This window comes from Callionymus lyra, chromosome 9, assembly GCF_982586985.1.
Source record: "Callionymus lyra chromosome 9, fCalLyr1.hap1.1, whole genome shotgun sequence".
NCBI lineage: Eukaryota > Metazoa > Chordata > Actinopteri > Syngnathiformes > Callionymidae > Callionymus > Callionymus lyra.
In genome coordinates, this window is record NC_141826.1 from 25,271,742 (window position 1) to 25,287,113 (window position 15,372).

A 15,372-nucleotide genomic window follows, 5' to 3' on the forward strand; every position below is an offset into this window, starting at 1 on the left:
GTATAAACATATCAACATATAAACATATAAACATATAAAGATATCAACATATAAACATATCAACATATAAACATATAAACGTATAAACGTATAAACATATAAAGATATCAACATATCAACATATAAACATATCAACATATAAACATATAAACGTATGAACATATAAACATATAAACATATAAACATATAAACGTATAAACGTATAAACATATAAACATATAAACGTATAAACATATAAACATATAAACATATAAACATATAAACACATATAGATTTAAAAACCTTCATTTTTGTATCTTAAAGTTTGTTTAAATGGATCTAAAATGAAAACAATAATAATAATAACTTTATACTTTAGATATTCTTCATACATTAATGCAACACATAAACATTTAACATTTAACATTAATTAAGTATGTCTGGGTCAAGTTGACCCGGATGCCCCAAAACAAATGTGTTTGTGGTATCCTTGTGTTGTCTCTGGGTCAATGTGAACGACCTCCACCACAGGAATGAATTGCTTGTAGAATCTTCAGGAAATAAAAGAAAGATGGATGGATGGATGGATGGATGATAGGTGAGAGATAGATGGATGGATGGATGGATGTATAGATGGATGGATGGATGATGGATGATGGATGGATGGATGGATGGATGGATGGATGGAGACACTGCCATCTAGTGGTGAGTGTAGTTAAACCATAATAATCAAAATCATTAGTTTGAGATTAATTAAAGAGGATCTATTCAAGTTATTTGACGTGAGACAAGATTAAATGATTAATATTTAATTATAATATTTTATTATCAGTGCATGTCTTTAGAAACTATTTATTGATGATCGTTTGAGTTGATAAATGTTTAGAAACGTAAAAATAAAAACACTGTCTTTATATTTAAACAACTGACTTCATGATTCGAAATACAATTAAAATATGCGTTTTTTAATAATTAAATGTTTGTTTAAATCTAGAACGAACCTTATTTAAAGCTAAATCAACAATACACTGATATAACTGATACAGTGAGTAGAACCGACAAAAACTACAGTAATTGAAAAGTAAAGTACGTTCCAATCGTGACAAAGGTGAGAGAACTTTCTTTTTATTACACAAGGTTTTATCTTCAGCTCATACAATCATAAGAAAAAGTTTTAAACAAAGAAACGTTGACAGAAACTAGAATAAACATCTCGGATCTTCTGGATCTTCTGGCTCGTCGTCACGGCGACGATGGAAGCGCCGTCGAAAAACGACGATCCTCGACGGACAGGAAGAAGTCGATCCACGCATCGTCCGTCATATACTGTCATATACTGTCCAGTTTCTTCAAGACGTACGGAGCTGCAGGGAGACGGAGGAGATTCTTTAAATCACAGGAGTTTGATCGTTCTTAGAGATATATCAAGGGTCAGTTATTTAAGAGCATTCAAGGGAGATTTCATGGGTCAAAGGTCGTCTGACACATGTTGAAAATGTGTTGTTGTCGTCGAGGAAGACACGGATTCTGAAACAGGTTTTATAAATAACTTTATAAGTAACTTTATAATTAGATGTGTAGGGTTTTAAGGTGGATTTAAAGAAGGAAATGTAGCAACAATAATTAATAATAATAATTGGTTAAATAATCCAATCATTATTTATATATACATGTGCTAATAATTAATTTAAAATCATTTAAAACCATATTGTTCCCATGAAATAAACCCCCAGAGTTCAATAGTAAAATTAAATTAAATAATATATATTTTCTTCATTACTGTGTAATCTTTTTTTTCTTCTTTTAATCAAAAGATGAAGCTTTTTCAAAAATATATATCTTTATTTTTTAAATGTAGCCTTTTTATTTCCATTTCATACCTTCTTTCTTAATTATCAACCATGTATATTTGTTAATGTCTATTAGTAATTCGTTGTGGCTCATAAATCATAATAATAAAATTATAAATAGAAGTTTGTGTGTGTTTTTCTGTATCAAAATAAAATACACGTGACATCACTATTCTTTACATTTCATATTGTGCAATGTTAGAGCTCTGGTTATCTTGATTTAATCATTTTATTCATCATTTAATTGATTATGTATAACTTAAATAACTGAATGATAACATTTAATTACGTCATATATATTTGATGATTGAAATGACGTTTATTTCTATGCAAAACATCTACAATAAAACATTAAAATACTAGATTTGATGCTAAATTGGAAACATATCGTTAAGGAACTGAACCTGCTGGTAATAGTTAGTGAAACTAAACCAGTTAATTTGATCTCAATGTCACTCAGTCTCTCACCCGCTCGCAGCAGCGCGACGTAGATCAGGAAGTTCCGCACAGACGTGATGACGTCCTGCCGCATCGACTTCTTCATCTCCTCCGGGGTCTTCTTGGCTCCTTCCAACTTGAAACCGTTCTTCCACGATATTTAAGACGTTCTTCTGTGGATCGAGCTCGACTGAGGAACCTTCACGATGCACAGGAAAGCATGGAGGAGGAGCGCGGGTCGGTGCCGGAAGTTACGTAGCGGAAGCGATTCGGGGAAAAACGACGGCAAGGAAGGAAGACCAAAAACATGAGTGAACGCGAAACGTTTAATTGAAATATCTATAATTCGGAAAAACCTTATTAAATTAGTGATAGGAGATAAAATCCGTATATTTACAAAAAGTACTTTGTAGCTAAATCATTACTAACAGACAGTAAATACAAAAGTGTTTAAAAAAGGTCTTACTTGATGCATGAATGAACATGTTTATTAAATATACAGTATTTTTAAAGTATTAACCTCCAACGCAACTGAGGAGACAATACAAACTATATAAAAATATAAATACTATGAAAAGTAGAACATCAGAATTTAATATTGTTCTATTTTTTTATTCTTATGACTGAATAAACTCTTTAGTAGTCGTCATTGTTTTTTCATTTCAATAAACGAAGTTTAGAAATGTGTTAAACAAGTGTAGATTTTATTATTAAATTATTACATGTTGTAAAATATAGTGTATTAATAAATAACACACCATTTATTGTCGTAATTTGACAAAATAAAGCACAAGTTTGGAATAAAATAAAATAAAACCTGTTTGGAATCATTGAACTATTGACAAAAGAGGGGCAAAAAAAGAAATTAGAAAACAAGAATAAGGAATTTCGAGTCTTTTCCTGAAATAAATATCTGAATAAAAAGTATCCTTCACAATGAATATTTACTATATTATTTTTAAATGGGGAGGGAATAAGACAAGGTCAAGAGTGTGACCTAATCAATATCGCAAGTGTACATTATTATTATTATTATTATTAGTAGTAGTAGTAGTAGTAGTATTTTCTCTGCGTCATATTTAACATTATGATTATTTTAATTGCGATTTCCCATTAAAAAAAAACACGTTTTAAAGATGGGGTGTAAGGTAACATAATATTCATAATATTTATAATTATTGTAACTGCGTGTGTCATTTTCAATGTTCGCTGACGGGTGAGATAAACGGGTGAGATAAACGGGTGAGATAAACGGGTGAGGTGAGTGGAGGCAGAGGGGCGGGGGGTCTTCAGTCAGACAGAGGGCCGACCAGGGGGAGGGGGTTGGTTCTTTCTGAGCCCAGGATTAGACCGAGAGCAGTCCCCGGTGTGATGACAGCATCCTGCTCACAGACAACCCCCAACATCACCATCATCATCATCACCACCATCAGGCCTGAGAGGACGCCGTGGATTCTCTAACCGATCCTCCAGAAGATCTGGACCGTCAGTGGGGTGAGAGAGAGAGAGAAACCCTGCGGACCCCCCTGGACCTCCTGGACCTCCTCTTCCACCAGCACGAGGTGAGACCTTCATCGACGTCCGTCCTCGGAGAGAGAGAGAGACCAGAGAGAGAGACCACCTTAGTGGGAAGATCCCGGACCGAGGCTCGGGTTTTCAGCGGGTTTTTCATCCTTTAAATCCGATTACGTGACACAAGACTGAAGATGGAGCTCTTTGTTCAGGCGTCACTTCTTCTGCTCGTGGAGGGAGAGCTGGTGAGCCATTTTGACTGGTGTGGGAGCAGAGGATGGAGTGATCGTGGGGTGAGAGTGGAGTGAGAGTGGAGTGATCGTGGAGGGATCCATTCTGAGGGCTCGTAAAAACACGCACGTTATTATGAATGGGCGTGGGCGAGAGGAGAAGGTCCTTCTCGCGGGTCTCCTCCGGGTCTCAGTCCCTTCTTCATCCAGCAGGAGTTTTTATTTTTTGTGGGTCTTTTTTAGCCCTCGTTCCGTGCCAGGCATGACAACACAACTAGACCGGAACAATGCGCGCGGCTGTTCCGGGGCCTTCGTTTAATGCTTGACATGTTCCCCATAAGACCGCTGATGTAGACGCGCCTGACGTCACGGAGGCATCCTCGGGTTCTGACTCTTCTGGAGCGAGACCGGGAACAGGGACGGTCTAGGGGGTTGGGGGGGGGGGGGGTTCCTGAATGAAGATGGAAATGCTTCTAGAAGATAATACGCGGTTGTACTTCACAATAATGTACCTGAGAGGAACCCTACACATGACATAGTACTCGTAATAGTAAGAATTCGTGGCCATGAAATACATGGAATTCCAAATGTATTTCTTTCAATATAGTTCCATTGTGTCAGCTTGTGTACTTCATTTTAACCTCTGGCTCATTTGTGAGTTCAAATCTCACAGTCTGTGATTTTGAACGTGGTTATTATTTTGAACATGTTGTTTTGTTGCGGCTGCAGTAGATGACCTGCGCACTCCGGTGCTGTGTCTCAAATCGCATACTAGCGTACTCAAAGTTAGTATTTTTAGTGCGTAAGTGCGTCTCAATTCTTGGTATGTGAAATGTAGTGCGCCATACACACTAAATTGGCTCTAAAACGCCCACAAACCTGAGCGTGGTTCAATGGACACTAACCACCCTAAACAGCCGCCATCTTAATGACGTTTTAAACGGAAGTTACGTCGTATATATATATATAGATATATATATATACAGTATATGACGTAACTTCCGTCATATATATATGCATATATATTCATATACTTACAGGTGTATTTTCAACAGCAGTAGGAGGATGACACGTCTTCGATGCTGATACCAGCTTTAATATCTCGCGAATATTCCGATTCTCATATTTTTTCTTTAGTTCTTTTTCCAAACTTGCCAAACATGCTGCCAGCAGGTGGCGATAGCGTTCAAACAGCTGGTTGAAACCATGTTAAATAGTAGTAGAAGAAGAAGCTGTCGCGTCATTTCCTGTTAGTGTGTAGCAGCAGAGTTTGATTTGAGACATACTATCTGTGGAGGATTAGTTACTAGTTAGTACGTACACTATCCTGATGCATACTAACTTCTAGTGTACTAAGAGAAGTATGCGATTTGAGACACAGCATGGGCTTCGGCTTCTGATTCCGAACTATTTACCTCCGATTTTTTGGAGGTGAGGGGTTGAGTCTGGCCTCTCGACTCTACTTATCTACTTTGGAAGATTCATCTGAGTTCAAACGAGTCGTACGGCGTAAACGGTTCCGTGAGTCGACTCGTCGATTGAACAGGAAAAAAACAAACAAACCGTTTTCTTCGTTTATCGCCGTGGTTACAATCTCACAACAATAGTGACATTACATTTCTCGCTTGTTTACATGAACGTTGCAAACCCAACATTTCAACCCTCTCAGTAACGGGGACCTGAACAGCTCCCATGATGCTTTGCCGCCCAGCCAACCAATCACAGCTGGAATCCCTTTTAAACACAGACGTATAATTTAAATACAGTTTTGTAGCAACCAATCAGCCACCGCTAAATAGAGCAGCGTGAAGAAAGGCATCATGGGAGTTTACCGTTTATCATTATTTCCAGGACGACCCACAATAAGTGAACGTTCCATCTTTAATGATCAATATATATATATATATATACTAAGTATTAATATAAAGGAACATCCACGATGGTCATACAAACACAAAGAAAAAAGTATTAGTTAACATGCATAAAACCATCGCTTACAATGACTTTTACTTCATGTTTTTGCCTTACATTTATATTTGCTGCCTTTTGTAGTATTATATTCATAGAGGGACTGGTCTTCAAGTTATTTGTGGATCCAGATGGTAATGGAGATAGGGCTGGTTAACAATTGAAAGGTAGAGATACCTTCACTTTAATACCAGTTCAACATACCTTTTTTGATGATTCATTCTAACAAAAACACATCACACATAGTACTAGTACATAGCACACATAGTACTAATCTTGAGTTTAATTTTTCAGCTTTGGTAAATTTACACTCCAAGCTCAATAGTTTCCAGTGCTAGAGAGAAAACATTTGGACACAGCATGTTACGATACTCGATGCTAGCAAAGTATTTCGGTCGCTACCACAAAAGAATCGTAGTTCAGGTACTAAATCCAGAACACAAACATTTTGTTGTTACTTCATCATCATTACTTGTGCTGCACGATATTGGAAATAAGTGCGATATTCGATATTGGTGTCTTGAATTGTGATGTTGATATTAATGATTACTGTAGTGGAGGTCCGGGGGTTTAAAGAAGGAAAACGATGATATTTCCCTTTCTTTTATTTCAACGCTTCTGTGTCGACATGATGGTAGAAAAATATCTCTTATAACGCTCAGTCTCGCGGGACTTGCATCGGTTTCCCGCCAAACTGAGCGACATCAGAGAGGAGCCGCCAGCGCGTCGTGATATCACCAAATCAATAATAAATCCACCTCCTTGTACACGCACACATAACATTTTATAAATGACACTAAGAACTTAGCTTGTTAGCATACGGTGAAGACGGACACTTAACACTTTATAAATGACGCTAACAACTTAGCTTGTTAGCATACGGTGAAGACGGACAGGTTTGTTTGGAAGTTCACGATCTTATAAGAAAACAACTGAGACGAGATGAAAAGTTCTTACAATATGTTGCTTTAACAAAGGAGGTTGAAAGAGACGAGTGACTGGATCACTAGTGTTTAACGAGATCATAAGTTAGTATTACTTCACTGTATATACTGAGTCGCGCTAAGACGCGTCGCCATAGCAACCGAACCTAAAAAGCTGCGCTGCACAGTTCACAGACAGACGGAGACGTAAACAAAAACGAGACATAGAAGAACAAATTGACAACTTTACAGAACGTGACACTGATTGGTCAAAGTGCACATTTTAGAAATGCTTGATTTTACAATAAAAATTATAAATAATCACATGTTTTCAATATGTATATATCGTACAAACAATCGCATGTGACAATATTGCGATATCAATATTTTTTTGATATATCGTGCAGCCCTAGTCATTACCAAACAGTTTTTATCTATTTGACAGATCAACATTGAGAACCAGTTATACCTCCTTGGCAGAGGTAACAATCCAGTAGCTTCATAATGGTCTGTGAACGTCATTGTTTCTTATCCTCGTATTAAAGAACTGCGATCGGGATCTCGGTCCGAGAGAGTAAACACAGACGACATCAGGAGAAAGGTTTTATAATCAAGTTGTGTAATATCGTCGAACACTCAGCTGCCATTTTAAGGCGCTCTTTAATTCCCTTGAATGCCAAACGATGAGCTGATAAGAGCAGGACTCGCTCGTATGTGGCGCTTCAGTGTTGTTGTGTTGCGCTGCAGGCCAGTGTGTGTGTGACTCACACTCGTGTGTTATCCAATGTGATGGTTGCAGCTCTGAGGTCAGTCTGCCAGAGGAGGAGACGCAAACTCGTGCATCAGGAGAATCTTCCAGCCTTGGCCTCCTTCTCTCCTCGTTGGCCCACTTTGTCGTCTCGGCTCGTGTCTTCGGGCAGAACCTGCAGGATCTGCTGCTCGCAAGACTATTGATCACGAGACGGAGAATTGATCGTAAACCCTCATTGTTCATGCGAGCGCCGGTCGATGTTCTTAACGTGACGTCGTTCACATGGTGATGCACAGACAATCGGATATGTGGGTGATTTCCCAGCATACATTTCTGCTCCTGTATTTTTCCCATCAAAGACAAAGGCAGACGTGACCTCATTGATGTGACAGCCTCGTGCTGATGTCACAAGTGTTGGATTTAGGCCAACATGAACGTCATGGAAACATGTAGGTGAAAGAAATAACCTTAGTTTAGTCGGATTTGTCTTCTGTCTGGCCACGTTTTTATTCAAAGTAGATCCTTTTTACACCTCAATATCTCTCTATTGGTCAATGTACATGGAAGTACATACGTGTCATGTGACTTTGAATATGAAACATATTATTCTAGTGACTGATACTAGTGACTGATACCAATGACTGATACTAGTGACTAGTAGTGACTGATACTAGTGACTAGTAGTGACTGGTACTAGTGACTGATACTAGTGACTGATACTAGTGACTAGTAGTGACTGGTACTAGTGACTGAGACTAGTGACTGATACTAGTGACTTATTCTAGTGACTGATACTAGTGACTGATACTAGTGACTAGTAGTGACTGGTACTAGTGACTGATACTAGTGACTGATACTAGTGACTAGTAGTGACTGATACTAGTGACTAGTAGTCACTAGTGACTGATTCTAGTGACTGATACTAGTGACTGATACTAGTGACTAGTAGTGACTGATACTAGTGACTGATACTAGTGACTAGTAGTGACTGATACTAGTGACTGATACTAGTAACTGATACTAGTGACTGATACTAGTGACTGATACTAGTGACTAGTAGTGACTGATACTAGTGACTAGTAGTGACTGATACTAGTGACTGATACTAGTAACTGATACTAGTGACTTATTCTAGTGACTGAGACTAGTGACTGATACTAGTGACTGATACCAGTGACTGATACTAGTGACTGATACTAGTGACTGATACTAGTGACTAGTAGTGACTGATACTAGTGACTGGTACCAGTGACTGATACTAGTGACTAGTAGTGACTGATACTAGTGACTGATACGAGTGACTGATACCAGTGACTGATACTAGTGACTGATACTAGTGACTTATTCTAGTGACTGAGACTACTGACTGATACCAGTGACTGATACTAGTGACTGATACTAGTGACTGATACTAGTGACTGATACTAGTGACTAGTAGTGACTGATACTAGTGACTAGTAGTGACTGATACTAGTGACTGATACCAGTGACTGATACTAGTGACTAGTAGTGACTGATACTAGTGACTGATACTAGTGACTGATACCAGTGACTGATACTAGTGACTGATACTAGTGACTTATACTAGTGACTGAGACTAGTGACTGATACTAGTGACTGATACCAGTGAATGATACTAGTGAATGATACTAGTGACTGATACTAGCGATTGATACCAGTGACTGATACTAGTGACTTATCCCAGTGACTGATACCAGTGAATGATACTAGTGACTGATACTAGTGGATGATACTAGTGACTGATACTAGCGATTGATACCAGTGACTGATACTAGTGACTGATACTAGTGACTAGTAGTGACTGATACCAGTGACTGATACTAGTGACTGATACTAGTGACTGATACTAGTGACTGATGCTAGTGACTGATACTAGTGACTGATACTAAGGACTGACCATAACCACATCCACTCTGCTGTGATTGGTCAAACATGGAGGTTTGTCAATCCCAGAAGTCTCCACCTCCAAGGTACTTGTTGTATAAACAAAGCGGCATGTGATTAAAGCTGGCTGAGGAAGCCATTATAACGTCATTATGGACTCTCGTAACCTCTCGTTCGCTCAGATTTCATAGCAACTTTATAAAGTAACGAGTGTAAAACATGGTCATGGTGAGATCTATAGTTTGTAAACGTACACTTGTATCATGTTCATCTTCTGATATCGTGGTCTTTCGTCAATGACGCATCAATGGTTTGCAGATAAGTCGACAACAAAGCCGTTCAATTCCCAGAGCAGACGTCCGTCACTCTCTATCAGCACAAACACTCGCCTGCACATCAAGACGTCGCCGTCTCTCGCTGACGCACACGAGGATCAGCAGGTCGTCCACGGAGGGTTAATGGAGTGAGCGTTGAGAGCCTCATATTGGAAATGGGGTCGAGATAATGAAACGACCAGACATAAACAAGTGGAGGAACCTTTAATTAAAACAACATCTCACTGTGTAGACGAGTCACGGTGCAGCAGGAAGTTACTTATTTATTTATTGCTGTTCAAAAAGACACTGAACCAGATGTTTTCTGCTGTGAGCACAAACAGTTTCTCAGTGAAAAATGTGCAACAATGAACATTTACTTATTAATAATGTACAAATCTAATCGACCAATGTATTAACATTTTAAAATGTACTTTTATTTCACAGTTATATTTGGTTTTCTGTACATGTGATGCAATAAAATCTAAGTAAGTAAGTAAGTAATTTGTATTTGTATAGCGCTTTTCCTTATTATTTATTAAAATCTAATACATAAACGGTTACATGAACAACGCTAATAAATAATGAAGATGTTATGCTAACATGATGACAACTCTATGGAAATATTCAATCAAGTGTAACTGAATGAATTAAATACACGCTTTGACTAACTGTTGCAGTGCATTATGGGATTTAAAAATTAAAAATTAAAATATACTGTGGCGACGAAAGCATAAACCAGGGTTTTTATTTTGATGAATGGAAAACTAATAAAAAAAACAAAAGCTGCATTAGTTTGTATTTATGTAGAAATAGTTTTTGACTTTTACAGCTAACCATTTTATTCTGTATTTGTTATTGTATTTACTGTAAATACAACAATAAAACTGTTATTTTTACAGGATTTTTCCCCTTTTTTTTCTTTGTCCCTTTGAAATTAATTATTTACAATATGTATTTATCTTTTAAAAAAGTAGTTTTTGTACTTATTTTTAAGTTTATCCATCATTTATTATAACGCATCCGAATCTCTGCTCGAGATCAGTTAGCATCATTGCTAACCAATGCTAACCATGTTGACGTTCTGATAGTTTGTTTTCTTTTCATCCAAAAGTAATTTATCAACATCTCAACATGTAACAACTGACACGGAAACAGTTTAAAAACTGTTTCTATGTTTTGACTCTATTAGTAAAGTTGATTTTTTAGTAATAAGTACTTGTTTCCATGGTTTAATGTAACATGAGATTATATTGTGGATTAGCATCATTGCTAACCAATGCTAACGTGTTCATGTTCTCATAATTTGTTTTTTTCCATCCAAATGTAATTGATCAACATCTCAACATGTAACAACTGACACGGAAACATTTTAAAAACAGTTTCTATGTTTTGACTCTATTAGTAAAGTTGATTTTTTAGTAATAAGTACTCGTTTCCATGGTTTAATGTAACATGAGATTATATTGTGGATTAGCATCATTGCTAACCAATGCTAACCGTGTTCACGTTCTGATAGCTTGTTTTTTTCCATCAAGGAAACATTTTAAAAACAGTTTCTATTTTTTGACTCTATTAGTAAAGTTGATTTTTTTTTAGTAATAAGTACTTGTTTCCATGGTTTAATGTAACATGAGATTATATTGTGGATTAGCATCATTGCTAACCAATGCTAACCGTGTTCACGTTCTGATAGTTTGTTTTTTTCCATCAAGGAAACATTTTAAAAACAGTTTATATTTTTTGACTCTATTAGTAAAGTTGATTTTTTAGTAATAAGTACTTGTTTCCATGGTTTAATGTAACATGAGATTATATTGTGGATTAGCATCATTGCTAACCAATGCTAACGTGTTCATGTTCTGATAATTTGTTTTTTTCCATCCAAATGTAATTGATCAACATCTCAACCTGTAACAACTGACACGGAAACATTTTAAAAACAGTTTCTATGTTTTTGACTCTATTAGTAAAGTTGATTTTTTTGTAATAACTACTTGTTTCCATGGTTTAATGTAACATGAGATTATATTGTGGATTAGCATCATTGCTAACCAATGCTAACTGTGTTCACGTTCTGATAGCTTGTTTTTTTCCATCAAGGAAACATTTTAAAAACAGTTTCTATGTTTTGACTCTATTAGTAAAGTTGTTTTTTTTAGTAATAAGTACTTGTTTCCATGGTTTAATGTAACATGAGATTATATTGTGGATTAGCATCATTGCTAACCAATGCTAACGTGTTCATGTTCTCATAATTTGTTTTTTTCCATCCAAATGTAATTGATCAACATCTCAACCTGTAACAACTGACACGGAAACATTTTAAAAACAGTTTCTATGTTTTGACTCTATTAGTAAAGTTGATTTTTTAGTAATAAGTACTTGTTTCCATGGTTTAATGTAACATGAGATTATATTGTGGATTAGCATCATTGCTAACCAATGCTAACTGTGTTCACGTTCTGATAGCTAGTTTTTTTCCATCAAGGAAACATTTTAAAAACAGTTTCTATGTTTTGACTCTATTAGTAAAGTTGATTTTTTAGTAATAATTACTTGTTTCCATGGTTTAATGTAACATGAGATTATATTGTGGATTAGCATCATTGCTAACCAATGCTAACTGTGTTCACGTTCTGATAGCTTGTTTTTTTCCATCAAGGAAACATTTTAAAAACAGTTTCTATGTTTTGACTCTATTAGTAAAGTTGATTTTTTTTAGTAATAAGTACTTGTTTTCATGGTTTAATGTAACAAGAGATAATATATGTTCAGTACTTCTGCTCACTTTTGATTTACCAGGTTGAAAAAAAAAAATCCTCATTTGATCGATGTTTGTACTTTGTTTTATTCCCAGTACTATTTAAGCTTTTGAGGCCAACACACAAATATATTTTCCCGTCTACGATGCACTTTTGTGAGTCGGCGCAGAGGCTCGCTCACCTTACGTGATCCATACGCTCCCAGAATTCCTTGGGAAGTGAAGCTTTTTGTCCACATCGACAACACTCCACTGTGAGCTTTAATGAATTGTGGAGCTGCTGAGTCGTCTCCTGCTGCTGCCTTCACTCATGCGGCTTTCAGCTGGAGGGTGTGTGTGTGTGTGTGTGTGTGTGTGTGTGTGTGTGTGTGTGTGTGTGTGTGTGTGTGTGTGTGTGTGTGTGTGTGTGTGGGGACAGATTGGGGGCAAGATGTCAACAGCAGTCAACTAGTCTTTCCTAAATAAAAGCTCTTTATGGTTAAAGTTCCTGATGAAGCGCCGGACGAGCGTCACAGCAGGAGGTCCAAGACTCACCAGCGGCAGATTATTCCGACATTCATTTATTTGTCGTCGGGATATTAATCCGGCACCGTTTTCACAGCCATTAGCGTAGATTGTGTTATTATCTGGCGGATTTCCAGGCGACAGGCTCCGGCTCTTGTCTGGCCAGGTCCGGTCGGCCCCGGAGGTCGGTCGGTCTGGAGCGTTTCTCGCCGGGTTTGAAAATACTCTCGCGTCCAGCTGGCTTGAGGAGAGAGAGTTTTCAACCGACGCCGAGGCAGGCGAGAGGATTACGATGGTGGAGCAGACGCTCCTGATGGACTGATGTGTGACGGAGAGACGTGGTTTGATGACGGATTGTCTCGAGGAAGTGGACGTCACTCAATGTTAGACGTACTGAGGAAATATTGATAGACTTAAATACAGCCATGATTTTTGACAGTACATTATCCATATTTTACAAAACATACTGTATATATAAGTATATATATAAACCGCTATAGCAGCTAGATGGCAGCAGTCAATACGTGCTCTGCGGCTAAGTATAATAAAATCCAATGGCTGAGGACAAGAGGATACAGTGGACTCCAGCAGCTTTTAAAGCTGATGTTTGGACATAACACCAGACTCAAGTACTGGACAATACTACACATATATACTTGTTACTACACTATCACAACACCAGAGTCAAGTACTCGACAATACTAAACATATATCCTTGTTACTACACTATCACAACACCAGAGTCAAGTACTGGACAATACTACACATATATACTTGTTACTACACTATCACAACACCAGAGTCAAGTACTGGACAATACTAAACATATTGTATATCCTTGTTACTACACTATCACAACACCAGAGTCAAGTACTGGACAATACTACACATATATACTTGTTACTACACTATCACAACATCAGAGTCAAGTACTGGACAATACTACACATATATACTTGTTACTACACTATCACAACACCAGAGTCAAGTACTGGACAATACTACACATATATACTTGTTACTACACTATCACAACACCAGAGTCAAGTACTGGACAATACTACACATATATCCTTGTTACTACACTATCACAACACCAACGTCAAGTACTGGACAATACTACACATATATACTTGTTACTACACTATCACAACACCAGAGTCAAGTACTGGACAATACTACACATATATCCTTGTTACTACACTATCACAACACCAGAGTCAAGTACTGGACAATACTACACATATATCCTTGTTACTACACTATCACAACACCAAAGTCAAGTACTGGACAATACTACACATATATACTTGTTACTACACTATCACAACACCAGAGTCAAGTACTGGACAATACTACACATATATACTTGTTACTACACCATCACAACACCAGAGTCAAGTACTGTACAATACTACACATATATCCTTGTTACTACACAATCACTATATATCTCTGTATATCGTATCATTGTATCGTGATACGTATCAGATTCAATACAGACTCGTAGTAGTGAGTGAACGTATTTTTAACTCACTACACGTGGTCACGCCTCTTTGAAAGTGCGATCATAACAAACACAATGTATGTTTTGTAATCAACTGATTCGTCATGTGCTGATAGACCCAGAGGCAGACGCAACTATTTTTAAGTAAAGTCTCTGCGATCGGCCATTTTGACCTTCCACAGCAGTTAGACCCGAAGATTGACCTACTTTTTTAGATGCGACTAGAATAGATGTAGTTTTTGTCGTATAACTGATGCAACTGATCATATAGAAATGTTTCTAACTGGAATTTTTGTTGAGCTTAGTGTTTATTTTTTGTTTTTTTTCTTTTTTGTATTTCTGATATTGAAGAAATTTAATATGATATTGAAAAAATATTTTAAATTGTTTTTTAAAAATAAAATGTAATAATAATAATAAAGTATTTTATTTAAAGTTGATTTATTTCATAATTTAATGACACTTATTATAAATGTATTTATTTTATGTTTTCAGAAATCTATATTATTTTAATTGTCAATTTGTCACGAATGTCTTCTGGTTTCTACATGAACGTCGGTGCAACAGTTATTAAAACCCTCTTAAACAAGTGGTCTGCGCTTAATGTTCCTCCCTTGATTCAACGATTTGAATAAACATAATAAAATATTATGATCAGAATTTTTTTTTTTAATTTTCCAACCCTTTAATAACGTGTTTGACAAACATATATTTCTAATAAAAGCGA

The 15,372-nt window shown here is 36.8% G+C and overlaps 2 protein-coding genes across 3 annotated transcripts in view; one reads left to right on the plus strand and one right to left on the minus strand.

Annotated features, from left to right (window-relative positions):
* Positions 1 to 1,083: 1,083 nt before the first annotated feature.
* On the minus strand, positions 1,084 to 2,427 carry tomm5 (translocase of outer mitochondrial membrane 5 homolog (yeast); the record flags this gene model as incomplete). Its single annotated transcript, XM_087798680.1, has 2 exons — positions 1,084 to 1,343; positions 2,298 to 2,427. Coding segments are annotated over 2 exons (165 nt in total), but the record flags the coding sequence as incomplete, so codon positions are not given.
* Positions 2,428 to 3,584: 1,157 nt separating this feature from the next.
* Positions 3,585 to 15,372, plus strand: part of frmpd1b (FERM and PDZ domain containing 1b) — a 39,155-nt gene continuing 27,367 nt past the window's right edge. For both annotated transcript variants that reach the window (XM_087799344.1, XM_087799345.1), the window contains exon 1: positions 3,585 to 3,829. The gene's annotated coding sequence lies outside the window, so the exon portion shown is untranslated. The remainder of the gene's footprint in view (positions 3,830 to 15,372) is intronic.